General features: G+C 39.0%; 3 protein-coding genes across 3 annotated transcripts; all 3 read right to left on the bottom strand.

Moving 5' to 3' along the window:
- Window position 1: 1 nt before the first annotated feature.
- LOC112575709 (tumor suppressor candidate 3-like) lies at window positions 2–7,408 on the bottom strand. Its single transcript, XM_025257696.1, is given in 7 exon segments — window positions 2–500; window positions 1,570–1,659; window positions 1,790–1,865; window positions 2,392–2,455; window positions 3,627–3,716; window positions 6,482–6,622; window positions 7,397–7,408. Coding segments are annotated over 7 exon segments (489 nt in total). The 3' UTR covers window positions 2–484.
- A 1,559-nt stretch (window positions 7,409–8,967) lies between these two features.
- Window positions 8,968–11,258, bottom strand: LOC112576177. Its single transcript, XM_025258453.1, has 2 exons — window positions 11,046–11,258; window positions 8,968–9,312 (listed from the first exon to the last, which is right to left on the bottom strand). Exons 1-2 carry the CDS (start codon window positions 11,229–11,231, stop codon window positions 9,001–9,003), a joined length of 498 nt encoding a protein of 165 aa, XP_025114238.1. The 5' UTR covers window positions 11,232–11,258; the 3' UTR covers window positions 8,968–9,000.
- A 1,232-nt stretch (window positions 11,259–12,490) lies between these two features.
- LOC112575708 lies at window positions 12,491–14,327 on the bottom strand. The gene is made up of 2 exons (XM_025257695.1): window positions 13,638–14,327; window positions 12,491–12,823 (listed from the first exon to the last, which is right to left on the bottom strand). The coding sequence occupies exons 1-2, from the start codon at window positions 14,235–14,237 to the stop codon at window positions 12,491–12,493; spliced, it is 933 nt and encodes a 310-aa protein (XP_025113480.1). The 5' UTR covers window positions 14,238–14,327.
- Window positions 14,328–15,479: the final 1,152 nt, after the last annotated feature.

Genomic DNA, 15,479 nt, shown 5'->3' with positions numbered 1-15,479 from the left:
ACTCTTTAAAAGTTTGTTTATTTTCAACTGATAAAAAGGACTTGGCATCGGAGAACCATAACTCATTACTCACACAAACAACTGCAGTGTAATTGCTGTCAACAATGAACACTATAGATTAATCTGTTTACCTGACACACATAAGCCCACCCACCAACACACCTCTGCCATCTGCAAGCAGAATACTCCACCTAGCAACAGCAATAAACAGGCCCTGAGCTACAGTTTCAACTATAAAATATCAAGTATTTCAATATGGAGAAAATATTTTATCTCAACTAAATTCTCTGCCTATAAATAATGGTAATACCAACCAGTGTATTCAATTTAAAATCGAAAAGAATTTTTTTAAAGTAAAAACTTGATTGGGCACTTAAGTGGAAAAATATGGCAGAAAATTTCTTTTGACATCTGTGAAGGGCAATTTCACTAAATTTCTTGGGAAATGCACATATAAAAAGTAGATTTCAAGGTCACTTTCTCCTCATTTGAACAGGAAGCTGAAACAAAAGAGAAAATCCTTGAAATGGAAGAAACTATATCTTAAATCATACACGATTTTTTTTACCCCAGTAAGCTTCTGTATTTCACTGTGTTTACAATAAACCAATCGGCAGATTATGTAAACTAAAACTTATTTATTTCCAGTTTACTATTGACACTAAACAAGTTTTTACTTTCAAGCTGAGGTGCAGGCATTGTGAACACACCTAATACAGTGCATGAGAAAGCAAGGAAGGCCCCTTCAAAGGACACCAGGAAAAACCTTTGGCACCAGTCAAGTGGTGCAAGTTTGATTTGGCCATGTGACCTGGCCCCACACTCTGAAGCTAGTTCACACAGGACCTGCTGACCACCGCTCCAGAATGGCCTGAGATTTCTCCTTAATCTGTCTAGCCTTTCATGTTTCAATTTTTTGAAATAAACCAATCTGAAGTTTTATATGGTTTTCAAAAAGTCCAAATGACCACAACTGAATCAAACATGACAAGTTAATTTTAAAACAGCATTTTTAAAACCGTGATATAATTGTGTAAAGAGGAAGTCATCTGCCTGCTTGTTAACATGTTTATTTTTAAAAATAAGCAGAAAATCGTTCACAGGAAAAATTAAAAAAAAATAATGCCATGAATGACAAAAATGATTTATAAAGTAAGAAAAAAAAAGTTTATTATGGTAGTGCTTTCTAAATCTCTAAACTGAAAAGGGTCACCAAAAGCAGCCACAAAATAGCAAAAAAGGTTGAAACTGTTAAAGAAAGCTTTTAAATCGTTTTAATGTTATCAAATAAAGAAAACCTGTGTAAACTACAGTCCTAGTTATTTCCCACTGAGCCATCTGTTTCAACACAATGGAACCAAACATCATGAACATATTCAGACTTAGCGGAACATGTGTTGCAGTACAAAGGAGCGAGTGGTTCACTAAGAAGAGCATGCAGTACTGTAGAGTTTTTGAATCATTGATATGCAGCATTCAAGAAATGGCTCCTCTTTCATATGCAACCCTAATTCTGGTCAATTTCTTGATTTTCCCTCTTCTGAGCATGGCTTATAATAAGCAACTAACCTGTAAGGATATCCCTGGTATTTGGACCTGAAGAAGACAGCAGGAAGCTGAAGAAAACTGCCACACATCCTAATCCCACCAGTGCCATAACTATGCATAAACAAAGAAAAGACTGAATAAAATAACTTGACCATTAAACAAGATCCCTTTCCAACATAAGTTTGTAAGCATTACAAGCGTTATTTTCTTCTGTGGTGAAAACCAATCCTGAATGTGGTACTCACTCCTTTTTCCTGGGTCACCCTTGAGAGAACTTGCCTCATTTAGCAGTATAAAGCCGACAACAACAGCTACACCTAAATCTAGTCAAGGAAGGTATTATGGCTGAGGGCAGATCTGAAAGACTTGTCTGAAATGTAGGTATTCAAAGTGACCACAATATTCTGATACCAGCAGCAGGTATGTATAAAATGCGGATCGTATTGACATCCAACGTTTTGTGGGTGGAAGTGGGAACATGTTTCATGCCAAGCCAGCAACTAAGGCTAATTTAAAGCAAAGGTAGTCTATTACCTATGTGAACCCTTTGGGCATGATGGGCCATGATTTGTGGCTTTGCAGGGGAAGGCAATTTTCATTACTTTTATTGCTAAGTTCAAACTTTCTCCTTTCCAAAATGTATAGGTTTCTTGGTCTAATGTTTACCTGATAGCAGCAATAATAAAAAAACAAACTTCACCAACTGTAAAGAAAATCGGTCAACATCGAACTTGCATCAAGTAAGGCTAATGGTCTGATTGGTAGCTACTGGTTTCTACAGGAATATCTGACAGTTCTGCCTACAGCACGATGGAAAAGAAAAAGTCTAGCCAATAAGGATACAGAGCTACATGATGATGTAGGTCTTCATGATGAACTCACCTTGACTGCTGCCATGAATGTAGTGCTGAAATAAACAAGCAGATGTATACATACCCAGAAACTAACCACATACATACACAGCAACACAAAGCATGAATACGAGCACAGAAACACACCCAGATATATAAATAAAAGCTAATGTCATGATATTCTGTATTATTCATTTTAGCATCGACAGGATTTGGAGGAACTTTACTGGCCCTTATATGCTCTTAAACTTTTCTACATAAGGGCTTATATTCACTTCGTGTTATTTACAGCCACAAAATATTACATCAAATTCATTCTTGCAGATCTCTTCAAATCCACAATAAGATTATAATGCGACTCATCTATTCATAGGGCCCTCCACTGTGCAAGGCATTTTCTCAACTGAAGAAAGAGGAGAAATAAACACTAAAAGCAGAATGTAGATCATTTTTACCCCCTCAACACCCCGTCCAAATATCCTTTTATTCCCTTTACTGTCGAATCTCACTGCCATACTTTGAAAAATGGTTGTCTCTCATTTTGCTTCCAGGCCAGCCAACTATTATACAAAATCTGTAGCCACCATGAATGTAGACTGATTACAGATCTACAAATTCTCCTTAAGAAAACTCTGATGCAGAAAAATAAAGAAAAGGAGGCTAAGAAAAAAATCCATCAAGCAATGAAAAATCAGTAGCTAAAGTAGCTGGAATGAGGACAGGACAAATATATAAAGACTACTTGGCGAAGTGCAACTTTTGACATAATTTGCAAAAAGCATCAGTGTTTGCAATTGTTATCATCATCATCATCATCGTTAGTCTGGGTCTTGAACTGTTTTGAAGTTCTACCATCAATGCAGGGTAAGGGGGCTTTTGGAGTTGGTTTTTTTAACACCAAAGTGAGATCACAGATCTACTAAGAGCTTGAAAAGTTGATAGATGGAAGGCTAATTTAGTTGTTGTTTAATACCATGTCAGTACCAAGGGTCATATTACAGTGAGAGATATGAGATACAAACATCAAAGTAAAAAAGAAGGCTTTATGCCTGTGTACGCCATTTATAATTTGCAGATCCTAGCAGTACATTGACTGAAGATGATATTTGTATGTGGGTCACTGCTCCTAGCATTACACTCAAGATGAATGAAGATGCAGCTAGTACATGGGGCAATACTCTTGATTGTGATCAGCAGCATTATGTGGTATAGCAGCAAGGCACTGACCATCTGTCCAGAGTTCGGGTTTCTGTGCATCAGTGGTGGGCCATGGATGTGGTTCCACATCTGACCTGAAGTCATGGCAAATGTTATAGCCTGAAAAAAAAGTAGAAGAAATGAAAAAGCTCTCTACAAATACTTGTAAAACATTTAAACGGTAGATTCAATACCTAAATTAACATACTGCGCACCCAGTTAAAAACTGATAACCAGAGTTTTCCAAAAAATATTTAAATAAATAAAAACAGCAAAACAAGAATTCCATCTGCACTACTAACATCACAAATAAATTTCTGTCATGTGTACTTGGCAACTCAAAACATAAGACGTGCTTTCACAGCAGACCCAGATTTTTTTATACCATATTTCACTGGCATGCTGGGAATGTATTGTTTGAAAGGACATCCGCCCCTAGAGATGACTGATTGTTTCATCAACAGTCACATTTTCTGAGTGTAAGTAACATTCTTTCAAGTTATCTATGAAACATCAAATATTTCAGAGATTGGTGACAGCTTTTCATCGGGTCGCCTTTAACATGGTCAGCAGCAGCATCAAATCGAGGCACTCTCCCCAATTGCACAAATCTAGATTTGAGCATTGCTTTTGGAAAAATAGCTCTCCTGTGCTTCTTGCTCCATGGTTGTTCTCTTAGTTCATCCTGAGCTTTATAGACACCAGCCATAATCAGTACACCCATAAAACACTTAAATTCGGTGTTAGTCATCTTCTTTCAGTTGTTGCCCTCCTTGTTCATCCATTTTATAGTGATGTCACAAATTGCTACTGTTATCATCATATAATAAGCAAGCAACTTTTGTAGGGTCCTCCACTATGCAAAGCATTTTCTTTCGACTGAAGAAATAGGGGAAATAAACATCAAAAATGGTTCTAAAGGGGCACTGTAATTTGACACAGAGATAAAAAGTACCATTAGGTCAGGCACACAAAGAGAAGGCGAGGGGAAAAATCTGGATAACGCGATGTTTATTTCTTGGAATTCATCCTTAAGCATGTGGCATTTATACCCGGGGTCCAAACGGACACCACTAGTGGTTTATGGTAGATTTTTAATTTGTGGTGTTTTTTGGCAGAGATTTGAAAATTCATTTCATCTATGATGAGTCCACCACTAAAGTGTAAAAGTAAAGAAAATTCAAAATGTTGAGATAAATGGCTCGATTTTTTAAAATAGTGAAAGTTTGGTTGGGGTCCTTATGGACCCTAGCAGCCGTTAGAGGGTTAAGCAGAACAATGTTCATATACAATTAGTAATACCATTATGACCTGACAAATTCTTATGGAAAATACATATTTCTTTGATAATGGCAAAACAAAATTGCACAAAAACCTAATGAGAAATGTGTTTATGCACAAGCAGTAGGATGCCATCTTCTACTGTATTGCTAACTGTTGCAAGCCACAACCATGCTGTAGTCTGGACAGACATTTTAGAAATCCTGTTTTTGTGTGCAACCAGACTCATACTTTACATAACTAACCACTGTGGTTGGACCATCATTTAATCACAGCTGCTAAATCCCTAGTGCAATCAATCTGTTTCTCTTTGTTGCCCCAGAGATGATGACAGAAGTTCCCAAGAAAAATTGTCAACTCAAATTTTAGCTTTCACTCCTTGGAAGTGCTACTTAATCTAGTTCCTCACAGTGTTCTCCTCTTTCCATCTCCTATCCACCAGCACTTAGCTGACCTTGGAATCCACAACAGACCACGAATGTTCGAAAAGTGCATTCCTTACAGTGCATCATTCTGCTCCGGATTGAATGACTTCTCTGTCACACAATGTCTGCTGTGTTCCACAACTACTTATGTACATGTGTCTGAGACAATTATACATGTGATTCTAATGTGCACAATAACACATACTTAATTTACCATTCATTCAGAAATGATGCTTATTCCATTCATTTCACAATACACAAGTTTCCATGCAGTCTCACATAGAGCGGTACATTAACTTAAAATGGATTTATTTACATTATTTATACCTGTTTACTAAGTCTAGCCCACTCATAACTAATGTCTAGCTTTCAAATATGTAGTAACACATTTCTGCTTAAATGTAAAAGTGTCCAGCACTGGACAACCTGTAGTGACCTATAGCATGGGGGTGAGGAGGGGTATTTGAGTACCGAGTCCTTTCTTCTTCTGAACTGAAGGTGGTCAGAGCAAGTCCTCTCATGGCAACCAGACCCCTGGTGAGGGGATGCTGCTCTGCTAAGCAGGATCTGTCACCTATGACAAGTCAAGCTTTGTGGAGGGGAAGGAGGAAACCCCTCTCACCTAGTAGCACCTGAGACTTTTACTGCTGTACCACGAATAATCAGTGAAAGTACTTGATTTTTTTGTTGCTATACTCAGTACTATATATTCAGTTTCAGAAGCTGTCACCCAACTACAGCCGCTTGCATGACCAAGGTGCAGGAGAGGAAGGGGGTGCAGCAATGAGGGAACAAAGCACTGCACATGATAAAGACATTCTACAAGGCCTTTCTGCTGTTCCCCCCCACCCCCTTCCATCGCCACCTAGGAAAGGGAGGTAATCTCCATGCACCACATGAATTTCACTTCTCGTGTAAAATATTTCTGCTTTCAGTATTATGCATATTTAGTACTAGAATATTTAACATAAATGTGGGCCAGATTACTCATGCGTAGTATGCAGCCTGATCAAAACCTGTGGTCCACAGGACTAAATACAGGCCTTCTCAGTAGTATAACATGGGCTTCTCTGAAATATTTTACTAAATTTACAACTGTAAAATTTTATAAAGAATTTATCAAAACTCCAGAACTAAACAAAAAAAGAGATTTAAAGCTTATTGTTGTATCTAGCATACCAAAGCAAAAATGCCCCAAGATGTTTTGTTGTACAGAAACTCCAAGTTGTTTCATTTCAAATACAGCAGGCGACCAATAAGTGAAAACAACAGAGCAAGTGCCAAGGTTCCTGAGTAATTTGGAGGCCGAAAAACACGAATCTGAAACAGAAGCAAGACTTGTCTGAAGAACATATTTAATGACGAGTATAACAACAAAAAAATTTTAACTACAATTATTCAGACTTCACCAAATCTAAACTTTAAAATGTGAGCATCTGAACCAACACCTTTCAAAACCTATCCCTAAAACTGATGGGTTATAAAAATAAAGGAATATGAAGTTTGCGTTTATGTCATTAGAGTGCCCAAACTTCAAATTGGATCAGTCTACAGTTTAATAACATATTCCAAAAATACATGTTACAAAAGAAAAAACATGAAAAAATATAAATTTTCAATATGAAAGTAAAATATAAGATGCTTTTATGTACTATGGCTGCATCAACAGCCCACTGTATAATGTATTGTGTGCACTGAAACACTAAGGTGCTTACAAAGAATATACAGCATGAAAAATGGTATATGTATACTAATGAACACTGAGGTTCTTACCTAACACTCTTTCTAAAAAGATGTAGTGCATTCCCTTATTACCTGAAACTTGTATATACTTTTTTCGGGAATTTCTTCAAGACACCAATTTTTGTTATTTTACACTGGAGATTTGACTCTGATTTCAAATATCATTAAAATAAAAACATCAACTATAGAATTTAATGGCCTAAAAATATCTTTATGCATTACCAATCCAGACTTGGGTGTCATGAAAGTATGCACACTAGTTCTCTTTCTACCATATGTCTTCTAGTAAATACACGTACCTATCCATTATCCTTTAAATTTCCCTGAAATCTCTATTTGTTTTTTTCTCACATCTGGGGACATGACTCGAGCATCCACACATGCGGCGTCCTAAGCATCAAACCATTTTTCATTACCATGTATATGTCCAATTTATGCGGTAATAATGTAAGCAACACTTTTCTTACATTAATGTGACAAAACAGCTGCATCTACTTACCAAACTGAACAGATACCAGCTAGAATGTAGTAAAGTCTGTAAGATTATATTTCCGCGCCACGGAACTGCCAAAGGACTGTGAAGTAGTTAGTTCCCCTGAAGTGGGCGAGATGGGGGAGGGTTAATTGTTTGTTTTTAATTGAAGTCGAAGGTTCGAGTTGGGATCAATCAAACCTCGGAGTTTAAGATAAGATAATACTTTATTTATCCCAGAGGGCAATTCAGTTGCAGATCGATTGAAGTTAGTAAAAAACAGGCTTCTACATCCGCGTCTCATTCATTCATTGCACTGCCCCATTCAAAAGTCGTTTAATGTGACTACACCAAACTATAGGACGTAATTAACTTTATTTTTAACTATTGTTAATTGCAAATGACAGAGTGTGTGCGTGTGTACAGATCTATGTGTGCGCGATAGAGAGAATAGAGACTGGTCTATTTCAAGAATTGAAACATGAAAGGCTAGAGAGATTAAGGACAAATCTTGACGCTAAGGCCTGTCTGGAGCGGTGGTCAGTAGGTCCTGTGTGAACTAGCTTTAGACTCAGAGTGTGGGGCCAGGTCACATGGCCAAATCAAACTTGCACCACTTGACTGGTGCAAAAAGTTTTTCCTGGTGTCCTTTGAAGGGGGCCTTCCTTGCTTTCTCATGCACTGTATTAGGTGTGTTCCCGATGCCTGCACCTCAGCTTGAAAGTAAAAACTTGTTTAGTGTCAATAGTAAACTGGAAATAAATAAGTTTTAGTTTACATAATCTGCCAATTGGTTTATTGTAAACACAGTGAAATACAGAAGCCTATTTGGGTAAAAAAAAATCGTGTATGATTGTAAGATAGTTTCTTCCATTTCAAGGATTTTCTCTTTTGTTTCAGCTTCCTGTTCAAATGAGGAGGAAGTGGCCTTGCACTCCATTTTTTATGTGCATTTCCCAAGAAATTAAGTAAAATTGCCCTTCACAGATGTCAAAAGAAATTTTCTGCCATATTTTTCTACTTAAGTGCCCATTCAAGTCAAAAGTTCTATTTAAAACAAATTCATTTTAGATTTTAAATTGAATGCACTGGTTGGTATTACCATTATTTATAGGCAGAGAATTTAGTTGAGATAAAATATTTTCTCCATATTGAAATACTTGATATTTTATGTTTGAAACTGTAGCTCAGCGCATGCTTATTGTTGTTGCTATGTGGGGGAATATTCTGCATGCAGATGGCAGAGGTGTGTTGGTGGGTGGGCTTATGTGTGTCAGGTAAACAGATTAATCTGTAGTGTTCATTATTGACAGCAATTACACTGTAGTTCTTTGTGTGAGTAATGAGTCATGGTTCTCAGATGTCAATTCCTTTTTATCAGTTGAAAATAAACAAACTTTTAAAGAGTTTGTCTTTTATTATTAGACTTTGAAAACAGCATGGGGGCCAGGTCTGGTTTGTGACTGACAGATGTCTGCTATGTTCAGAGGAAACCATTGAACACGCGAAAATAATTCTGAAACAGCAGTCTCTGCTTATAGCCAGATAGTTTATAAAAATTGTCATCTTCTTTCATAGGTTTCCAGGAATATCCAAGTGCCTCAGAAATTATGCTTTTCAGTTCCTCTGTTTCCTCAACTGTGTTGACTGCATGTCTGTCAAACATAATTTTATGTTCATAGACCAGCAGCGTCTTGAGAGCTGGGGCATGTCGAGCCAGGGTGATAAGTGCATCTTTTGGGATGAAGAGGTTAAGCAGCACAGTGTGCACACACTCCAGTCTAGATGCCATGTACTGTGAACATAGATAAATGAGGAGGTTTAGCAGCACAGTCTGCACACACTTTAGTCACCATGTGCTGTAAAACAGATAAATGATGAGGTTAACTAACACATTCTGCACACTTCAGTCTAGGCTCTGTGTACTGTAAACATCCAGTTTTGGCTAGAGGAAGACTAGTTCAAAAAGTTTTAATGAATTAGCATTGCTTCTTCAAGGGGTTCCAGGATTTGTATTACAGAAGCCCTGTGCTATCATGCAACTAATTTTTTTCTGAATATGGAAAATTGTTATTTAAAAGCCAGATGCAAAATTGCTTTCAAATGACTGAGCTCAGTACAAGATGTCAACCACCCAAATCTGGATAAAAACCCTTATTCTATTTTCATTACAAGCTGTGACCAAACCCCAGTTCTCCAGTTCCCTCGTGCAGGCGAGGTACTCAGTCAGAGACTTCAGCTGTGAAGTAGACCACCTAGGCCATGTTGACTGCATGTTTCACAAGTTTTCGAGCAGTGTTAATAGTAAACTCAGTGTACACAGGGAACAGGACGAGAAAGCACACATCTTTGATGGATTACCATGTGGACAATCTTCTTTAATAGAATCATTCCATTCACTGAGAAATCTACCCTGCTAGATGAACACGACTCAGCAATATCTCTCGTCAGAACTCTCGGATCCATTCTGTGGCCTAATTCTTCAAGAACAGTCTCATCCAGAAGACTAGGCTGGTGTTTTTGTCCATATTGTTTGCGGGGTAGGGGTATGATTAGTGACTGCACCCATTCTTTGGGCCCTGCCTTCCCAGACTCTTTGGCACATGACAGTCAGCGCCTTTGTAGTTTCTTCCCCACGCTTCTTGAGCAATTCAGCTGGCACATTATCAATGCCTGGCAACTTTCTTCCCTTCAGACTATGCACAGCTCTTTTGATCTTTCCCCTAGAACTGGTAGGTTTGCAGGTTCACCTTTGCCTGGTTGTTTTGGAGGATGTTGGTGTTGGTCTTCAGCTGGAAGTTGTACACATTCTTGCAGTACTCAGTCCATCGGTTTAGAACAGCATTGGTTTCTGTCAGGTTGCCATTGCTGTATTTGATGCCTGAGGTCTTGTGCTGATCTGTCTTAGTGAGGGTCTTTACAAGTTGGTAGGCCTTCTTACTGTCACCTTGTGCCATTCCATCCTCTATGGCCTGGCATTGGCTCTCGATTCACTTCTCCCTAGCTGCCTTCATTCCTTTCTTGAAGGCAAAGTTCGCCTCTTTGTATTTGGAAGCTGCTCCGGTTTTACTTTTCTTTTTCCTCTTCACGGTCATTCTTTGGTCACAGAGATCTAGGGTGTCGTTCATTATCCATGGCTGTTTCTTATTCCTATGTCACCTTATAACCTCCTGGGCTGTTGACATTAACACCTCTTTGATGTATCCAGAGAGGGTGTCTACATGACAGTCCACCAGGTTCAGCATGGCAAATTTTCCTGCAACTTCCTGTCTTGAAGACTTCTGTAACGTTTGGGTCTTGAAGCTTCTCTAAATCAAAGTGGATGTTTGAAGGGAGTGTTTGAGAGTCGCTTTGCTTTTAGCTTCAGCTTCAGGTCTGTGAGGTAACACTGTACAATTGGTCCCAACTTGTTAAGTATCTAGCAATATGTGCTGTAAAAACAAATATTTTTTCATTATCATTTCTTTTAGGACAATTATGTCAAGTTCTCTTATGCCAAACACAAGTAATATAATGCACATTGTTTACCTGGATGGTAGTAGGCAGGTCCTCCAAATCTGAGAAAGGCACAGGAGGATTATAGATGGTATGCATGAAGGCAATGTGTTCTAGTTTGTCTCCATATGTATCGGCTACAGACCGCAAGAGTGCCCTAGAGATGCTGGAACGAATATTGTCAAATACCAAGCTGCGCGCGTACGGATTTGGGCACATGTCCACTGACGTCTTCCTGAACACATAGTGCACCTGAAACAGACAGTAACTACTTTAAGACAGTGTGGATGTTCAAGTTCTGTTGTCAAACAATACCAAGCTCTAAAAATAAAAATGTCGAGCTCAGCATAGAACTTAAACATCACAAGATGTTATTTCCCTAAATCTGTGTAAATACTCTTGTTCTGTTATAATAGATACAAGCACACAACTTGTCATGCATGGAAAGAGGTCATAATTACTGTAGATTTACCTCCAACTTCAAAGCATTTCTTATCTTACACATTGTGTCATATGCATGGAGTTTTGTATGTCCTAGTTTGTATCTCCTACTGGCTGTAGTTTAAATGGTCAATGATGTAAGTATGGTACACGGACTTTTCGCCGACGGATGTTTCGCCGCCGGACGTTTCGGAGCCGGACGTTTTGCGGACCGGACGTTTCGCCACCGGACGTTTCGAAGTTGGACCTTTTGCCGACCGACGTTTCGCCGCCGGACGTTTCGGCGCGGGGCACTTCATTTCGGCATTTCACGCGGGACCTTTAGCCGAAGTCAAGTGTGGGACGCCCCTTAGCTCACACATTTCTCTCTCCATTGTATCAATGTATCAGTGAACTCTCTCTCACTATCCCTCCTCATGTGAACCGTTAGCTCACACATTTCTCTCGCGATTGTATCAATGATTTTTCTCAAAGCTGTTGCGCATAATCTGGTACAATCAAAGTGAACTGTCTGTGAAGTCTGTGTGTAAAATTTGTTTGAAATAAAGAATTATTGTGTAATCTAGTAGTTACTTTCATTCTTTGAGAAGTAAGTAAGCTCTCTCTCTCTCTCTCCCTGACATAATGCGGCGAAACGTCCGGCGGCGAAACGCCGGTCGGCAAAACGTCCGACTCCGAAACGTCCAGCGGCGAAACGTCCTGTCGACAAAACGTCCGGCTCCGAAACGTCCGGCGGCGAAACGTCCGTCGGCGAAAAGTCCGCACACGTGTAAGTATATCTACGGAGTTTTGTGATCTCTTTCAGTACATGTTTATGGTTGCAAGATTGCATCTCAAAAATATAACAGGTTATCAGGAAATTGTATTTTGTACTGAGCTGTATCAGCTCGTGTGCATCTTGGTAGTCCATTGAATGAGCCTAGTCAACCTTCACTATACAACACTACATCATTTACTGGATTATTCACATTTCTGTGCACTGCGCAACTGATAAAGAAAGCATGATCTTTCTGATTTTGTGGGGTGACTTTGTTCTTTTAAAATCTGACAAAGAAGTTAGGAAGATTTGTAAAAACAAGAATTTGATTAAGACCAGTGTGGAAACCTGCCTTTAGGTTCCGCCCAGGTATGAGTTGCAGGGCATGCCATTCAATGGTTGATTTCTCAACATAATTCAGACGAAGGGTAAACTCATCATTGATCACATACAGCTCCTGCAGGCTGAATTCTACAAGTTGTTGCAAAATCTGGGTGTCCAGATATTCGATGGGGCATCTGAGCACACGTAGCGACGTGCAGTAGACCAGATAGTTTATAGGACGCACTGAAGTTGCCATACGCAGTCCATAACAAAAGTCCAGGCAGGCAACCTGTCGCTCAGGAGGGAAAACACAGTATATAACCTGCCAATGAAGTAACAAACTGTTATGTATAACAAGAAACTATCAAAATTTATCCTCAATAATGAAACCCATTATTCCAGAAGATGACAGTATGTAAACCACTATTCTTGTGATATTCTTGCTCCCTGGACTTGGGAACCATTCTAGTAAGTTTAAGGCACACTTCTATGGAATAGCCTTTTAGTTTTTTTTACATCTCCAACTAACAGAATCCAGTCTATACTAGCTCAAAGCAGGACTTCTCCAAAACCTATATCAAAACCTTTGATCACTTGCAGAGACCTTCCACCTAATAGTAAACACCATTACTAACCATGGAAACAATTATCATTTACCAAGTGCTACTTGTCTGTTAGTCACAAATTGATGTAAAATCAACAGCAACCCCATCTTTATGTATAAACCAATTTTTTCTCTTTAAAGTTTAATTTTCCCTTATTTTAATGCCTTTGTTTTGTAGCAAAGTAGTGTTTCCTGTCTTTAGATTGAAGGCTAGATGTAAAACAGCATAACTTTTGCTTATTCTGTTACCCTTATAAACAAACTTTTGTTATAGTCTTGTTGATGCGTGCCCAAATTATACTATATGGACAGACTTGTTCTTTTGCTGTGAGACAGCATTTAGTTGGTAACAAATTCCTACCACTCATTAAACTTGTTATAACACAATAGGAAACATCAAACTATCTCAGCCTCAATTACAATTGAAGAAAACTGGTGAAAATAACTCAAACATTTTGTACATCTGTAGAACATACTTTGACTATGTACCTCTGCTCACCTTCTGCAGCAGATTGTGAGTGTGATAGAAGTGAAGGAGCTGGTCACCAGCTTCCTCTGTGTAGAGGAGCAAGCGACGGAGGCTGAGCTGCAGGGAGGGGCTGAATCTGAACATCTTCTGCAGAAGTTGGATGTAGGGCACAACCCACTCGGTAAGGGTTGCGGTGTAGAAGTTGGGTTGGTGGTAGATGACCAGTGACTTTAGACGAAAACTGTGTGTCTCTAAAGCCCCTAGCAGAGCAAAGTCAGTTTCCTCAGCCAGATTGATCAAGTGTAGAATGTCGTCTAGCCATATAACAGCATGGGTGAAGAACTGTCCATACTGTGCAATACATGTGATTTCTTCAGATAAGTAGTTGGTGGACTTGAGAGCATCGAAGGAGTCTGCATAGTCGCGGTCATTTTCAAAATGCTTCCAGCCTAAAGAAGAGTCGAGAATTCTGTTCCATGCAGGGAAGGCTTCCACTGCCAATATCTTTTCCTTCCAGTACAAATACTGGAAGATATCGCTCATCACTGCATCCGGCAAGTTGGTAATGGTGGTTTCAAGAGAGACCCCACTAGAGGTGGCATCCACATCACACAAATCTGTGTGTGACATTGTTATTACCAGAGCGCCGTTAATTGTGAAGTTCAAATCAAGGACGTGTATAGGTGTCTGTATGCCGAGACTCACTCTCGGCGTCTTGCGAAGTGATCCGCGGTCAGTCTCGGCGAGCCAGAGTAAAATCGTACTTCCAGAAGAGCAGCGCGAAAATGGAATTTAATGAGACGTTTGATATCAACAATATAATTACCATAAGTGTATTGCTTGTTTGCACTTGTAACCAAACTTGTATCTATTTAGAACGCAAAAGTATTTGCTTCACTAGTCGGAAATCTTTTGTAGGAAATAATAAATAACATGAATCGCATTTAAACTTCTAGATCTAGAATCATGAAGTGTTCGCATATATGCTTAACCTCGGTCTCTCGCTTTTATATAAAATCCGGTATTTTGTTGTGCTTTCAGGATGATGATTGATTGTTACATATGCAAGATAGTGGTGGAATTGCACGAGTCACACAGCTGGAGATGGAGGCAGCCTCCCGGCTTCACAGGACACAACAAAGTGATCTCCCCTTCGAGGCTGATAGATAGGCATAAAACATAATGTGTAAGAAAATGTTTCGTGTGACGCTATTCAGTGACCATATGACATAGTTCGCGGTGCTAAAACGAGTAATATTTTTTTAAACCATTGGTTAGTTTGTTTATCTTGCTATTTTATTCATTTTCTTTTCGTTTTGCCACGGCTGCGCCTACGAAATGTTATTATGACTGGACAATTACACACGGGACAGACTGACGGAATCAGTCGATCAGATTCAGTGGTTAGGTGGAGTACAGATATTTTGATTGAAGGCAAATCTGTACTCTACTAGGTAAATAATACCAGGTGCTGGTGTGACCAGGCTTTGCTTAAAACCTTGATGGCATACACATCTCGGCAGCAACAGATTTTCCTTAGAGGTTTATAGTTGACGACAAAAAGGAGGACGTTAAGATAAAGGGGAGAGGGTGGAAAAACGGTAGATCGGGGAAGGATCGGTTGATCAAGTTCCATTTTCACGATAACCACGCAGGATGGTTATAAATTGAACGAAGTGTAATCTCATGTAATAATTGCTGGAATGCATGAAACATGTTTAAAAAAAAACCCCAACAAAAAAAGTTTTATAATATTTTAAACCAGAATTTACAATTGTCTATGGACAATGTACAGATAAATACAGTAAATACAGTACCATATGAACATATGTGAACTTTTGTGGATATTTCTAGATTGAGGCTTTTATTCTT

The sequence above is a fragment of the Pomacea canaliculata genome, linkage group LG11 (genome assembly GCF_003073045.1).
Source record: "Pomacea canaliculata isolate SZHN2017 linkage group LG11, ASM307304v1, whole genome shotgun sequence".
Lineage (NCBI taxonomy): Eukaryota > Metazoa > Mollusca > Gastropoda > Architaenioglossa > Ampullariidae > Pomacea > Pomacea canaliculata.
This window is presented reverse-complemented; position numbering and strand designations above follow the sequence as displayed.